General features: G+C 39.5%; 1 protein-coding gene across 1 annotated transcript; it reads right to left on the minus strand.

Moving 5' to 3' along the window:
* Window positions 1-495: 495 nt before the first annotated feature.
* On the minus strand, window positions 496-3487 carry LOC127789166 (glycerol-3-phosphate 2-O-acyltransferase 6). The gene is made up of 2 exons (XM_052317973.1): window positions 2670-3487; window positions 496-1528 (listed from the first exon to the last, which is right to left on the minus strand). The coding sequence occupies exons 1-2, from the start codon at window positions 3285-3287 to the stop codon at window positions 659-661; spliced, it is 1488 nt and encodes a 495-aa protein (XP_052173933.1). The 5' UTR covers window positions 3288-3487; the 3' UTR covers window positions 496-658.
* Between the last annotated feature and the right edge of the window lie 926 nt (window positions 3488-4413).

The following is a 4413-nucleotide window of genomic DNA, read 5'->3' on the forward strand; positions in this document are numbered from 1 at the left end:
TACGCTCAAAATCATTAACTCAGGTAACTTGAGTTTTTAAATTTTTTATTATAAGTGTAAAATTATGTATTTTTAGTTGATGGAATTAATGGGTTCAGTTATAGGAGAATGAGATCGGATATGGAATATAAATTTCAACCAATTATAATTGATCTTTTTGAATTTTATGTTAACTAATTTAACTTAATTAAAAAAGAGAATAGGATAGTTTAAATATAATTTAGTTTAATTAATATTCATAATCTTAGGTCTATGTTTTGACAGAAACATTTTTTTTTTAAATTTATAAATATCGTTTTGTAATTTAAGATTATGAATAAATTGTATTAAGTTTATGATGATATTTTTATTGCTACATATATATATATATATATATATATATATAGGGTGGGAGTATTGTTCTCATGCATGGTAGAAAAATATTACATGCAAATTTATATGAGATGACACTTCAAATTTAATATTACATGCAAATTAACGTATATGAGACTAAAGTTATTAAATTTAATATTATATATATATTATATATTAATTAGTTGCCATCACAATCAACAATTATTGCCGAAAATTGAAAAACAAATTATAGCCAAAGCATTTCCAGCCAGCCATCATCTTCATCATCATCGCTTTTGCATTCTTCTTCATCCTTCCATTTCCCCTATGACTTCTCCTTCTTCGCCGGAACTCGGCCGTCCGTGCCGGCCATCACCCCGTACTTATCCTTTCTGGTCAGGTTGGTGCACTCAAACCCCAGGCTTCCGGCCAGCACCCTCTGTATATAGTTCGCCACTTCAATGGGCGGCTTCCCGCCTCTGCAAGTCAGCTCCGCCGGGAGCTGGTTCAGGAACGTGATCTCGTACGTCGGCATCGGGTTCATGAACACGAAATATGGGTCCAGCAGCTTGTGCCCCCGCACCGTTGTGCCGTAAAACACTCTCTGCTTCGTGTTGATGGCCACCGGCACGATCCGGTCGGTGAGCTCAGCGAACAAGGCGCTGAATCGGAGAAGAAACGGCTCCCGGCAAGTCGTCCCCTCCGGGCAGATCACCAAGTCTCCTTCTTCGAGCAAACGCTTGATGTTGGCAGCGTCCTTCTCTCGTTCCCTGGACAAGGCCACGGCCTTGATGGGTGAGATGAGTTCGGAGAATTTGCTGATGCTGTAAGTGACGCAGCTGATTTTCCGGCCGAGCGCCACCGCGGTGACGATGGGGTCGAGCACGGTGCGGTGGTTGCAGACGAAGAGGACGCCGGGCTGGCCCTTCTTGGGGGGCGGCGGCGGGGTTCCCTTGACGATGAGGCGGATGCCGAGGATCTTGTATGTGTACCAGACAACCCTTTCCGGCAAGGGGATGTTGAGGTAGACCCTTACGATGGAGAGAATGATGCCGATCGGCATCCATAAGAAGGTTAGAAGGGCGACCATAGGGGTTGGCCTCTGAACCAAGCGGCCCTCGTGGAAAATGACCGGACACAGGAGCTTGTTCGCCGGCAGTGGCTCGCAGTTTGCCCTGGGCACCATGTACCCTTCCTGCAATCACAATCACTCGGTTAAATATTCACTCATTAATAACGCTGATTTAATTTTAGATCCCCAAACGTGTCTATCTAGTTTGTATAAAATTTTATCTGTGTCTTATTATAAATTTAACCGGCTAACTTCATCAACTTATATGATATATAATGAACTGCAATTATATATATATATATATAGTGAAAAATAAACACGATCAAGATTATGATTCTGTCAAGTCGGTACTAAAATCATTTTTTTTAATTAAAATTTTTGGTTTTGAATATCCAAACATGTTATTTTACTTAATGCCGCATAGGCGTCTTGTCACACAGACACGCACACATGCAGACATGTTATTATATATGAATAGTGTGTAAGATGGTAATTTGGTAGGTGCAACTATGTGAACTCCTAATATAGTTGATCAGCCGTGCCTAATCTAGGGGGTGAGGGGCAGCTTGACGAATATTAAAGATAAAGAGGTGAAAAAATAGCTAGAGATAGGGAAAGGATCAAGTAACAGGAATTTTGAGGTAACCTAATTAAGACCTTGACTATAAGAAAGCGTACAAACTTCATAAATATTAATGCCATATATAACTTTCAAGTCTTTTAAGGGTTTTTTTTTTTTTTTTTTTCTGTTAGATAAAAGAATATGTTTTATGTGGTAAAAAATACATATAAATATAAAAAATTGAATTATAGCACCAAAATATTAGATGAAAGCCATAGTAGGTGGTTTTGTGCTTTTCTTGTAAAAATAACCCAATCCACAATTATACGAAATTTAAGCAATATAAATATCTAATCAGGTTAATAATGGACCAATAAATTGCAAAAGTTTTTTAAAAATTAAAAAAATTGCGAAGTATCATTTGGAATGGATAGAGACAGAGATTAAGGATGAATGCACCATATCATGAAACTCTCACCAACCCAAGAAAAGAAAAAAAAAAGCACAAATAAACAAACAAAGGTATGGCAGTCAACTTCGTGGTTTAATTGGCTGATAAACGGCTGGTCAAAGACCAAGATGTCAATTTAGGAACAAGACACGCCCGCGGGTAAAGCTCCTGGAAATGCTACTTACCGACTTGGAATGAAGAAGAAGAAGAAGAAGAAGAAGAAGAAGAAGAAGAATTGATTAAGACTGAACCTTGCAAATGGACATGAAATCATGGTCGGTTTCTCTGTCTCCGAGCCCCAAGTCCGGCGAATTGGTCCCGAATTCTTTTACAATAGCCGCTTTCTTGTGTTCTCCGACGAGAACGCCGGGCTTCTTCACGAACCCAGTCGCTCGTCCCGATTTCGAAACCTCGAGCTCCGTTCCGATAACCTTATCTGCCCCGAGGAAGTTCCTGGCGAAATGCTCGACCATAATCCTCGGATTCGCAGTGATTATATATCTCTTTCCGAAGGAATTGAAAACCCTCCAAGTCTCCGGATGGACGTCCTCGGAATAGAACTTGGGCAGCACCGACCTCGCCGCGAGCTCAATGTCTCGGATCTTGATTCCGGCGAAGGCGATAAAGATCAGAGTCTGGATGGCGAAGGCTTCGGAGACGAAGAGGTAGGTGAAGTAGACGAACGGAACCGAGGCCAGAAGGAGCAGAGCGCGTACGAGGCTGCCGGCTTCGAGGGCGACGAGAAGGAAATAAGGAAATGCGCTTGTCGAGACGAGGAGCGTGCCGTCGAGGTCGGAGGCCACTGTTTGATTGGACCTTCCCTCGCTGCTGCATTTCGAAACCGGCTCGAAGCGGCGGTGAGCCCCCATGGCCGAGAGCGAGAGAGGGTTTCGGGGGGTTTGGGACTTGGGGGGTTACGGGGTTCGATGCAGTGTGTTTTTGGAGGGTGGAGAGGGATTTAAAAAGGGTTGGGAGAGATAGATTATGTGGCTGAGAGGGGGAGAGACAGGTAGTAGGAAGGAAGGAAGAACGAGGAAAATTGACTTTGGGTTTATTTTATTTTATTAAAACTGGGTTGGGATGGGATTTCGTCTTGTAACTGGGGGTATAAATTAGGACAGTTGTGGAGAGGGGTCACAGGTAGTTGAAAGTGGATACAAACGCTTAGCTACACATTCAATTAGCCTACTTTTTAGTTTCTAAGCGCCGGCCGCGCGCCGTGCCATTGCGGCTTTCCTGGCTTCGCCCACCAGCCCCACCCCCAGCCCCTTCTTCTCGGCTTAAGGCTTTTTTTTTTTTCCATAATAATTACTCCTTACTTTACTTCTCTTTTTAATATTAGATTTATTTCTTAATTTTTAGTACTAGTGTTTTCTTTTTATCTAATTTTAGCTATAGGTTATTGTCTATTTCATTAGATGTTATTATTGATAAAGTATAACATGGTAAGATAATATAAATGTGCTAGACAATAGGGTGATATAAATGTGCTAGACAATAGGGTGATAGAAGTTATTTATCTCATAGTACAAAACACCAAAAAATTTAAGCAAAAACTAATTAACAATACGCAAAAGATCAATAAAACAATTGAATGACAAAGAATTAAAAAGTTTAACAAAGGATAATATTGACCACTATGATAAAATTTAAAACTCGAGTAAAGTTCACGTTAATTAACTCTTTGATATTTTACAATTAATTTTACTAAGCGCACATTCCCTAGCTCGATTCCTTTTATATATGTGTAAGCTTTCTTAAGAATTTTGTCATGACACTTGTTATTAGATTTATTTGATTTCTATTATGTATTTGAGAATTGTAGTTTAATGCTTTAATCTTGAGTTAATTATATCCTTAAAATATTTGTACTAGTCAAAAAATAAAAGTGCATATAATAATTGTGGGTTCTCATTAAAAAACAAAAAAAATTAATAATAATTCAATATAACTAAAGAACCGAATGCATTCATACCAAAAGGTACTTTTGAGATT

The sequence above is a fragment of the Diospyros lotus genome, chromosome 13, assembly GCF_014633365.1.
Source record: "Diospyros lotus cultivar Yz01 chromosome 13, ASM1463336v1, whole genome shotgun sequence".
Taxonomy (NCBI): domain Eukaryota; kingdom Viridiplantae; phylum Streptophyta; class Magnoliopsida; order Ericales; family Ebenaceae; genus Diospyros; species Diospyros lotus.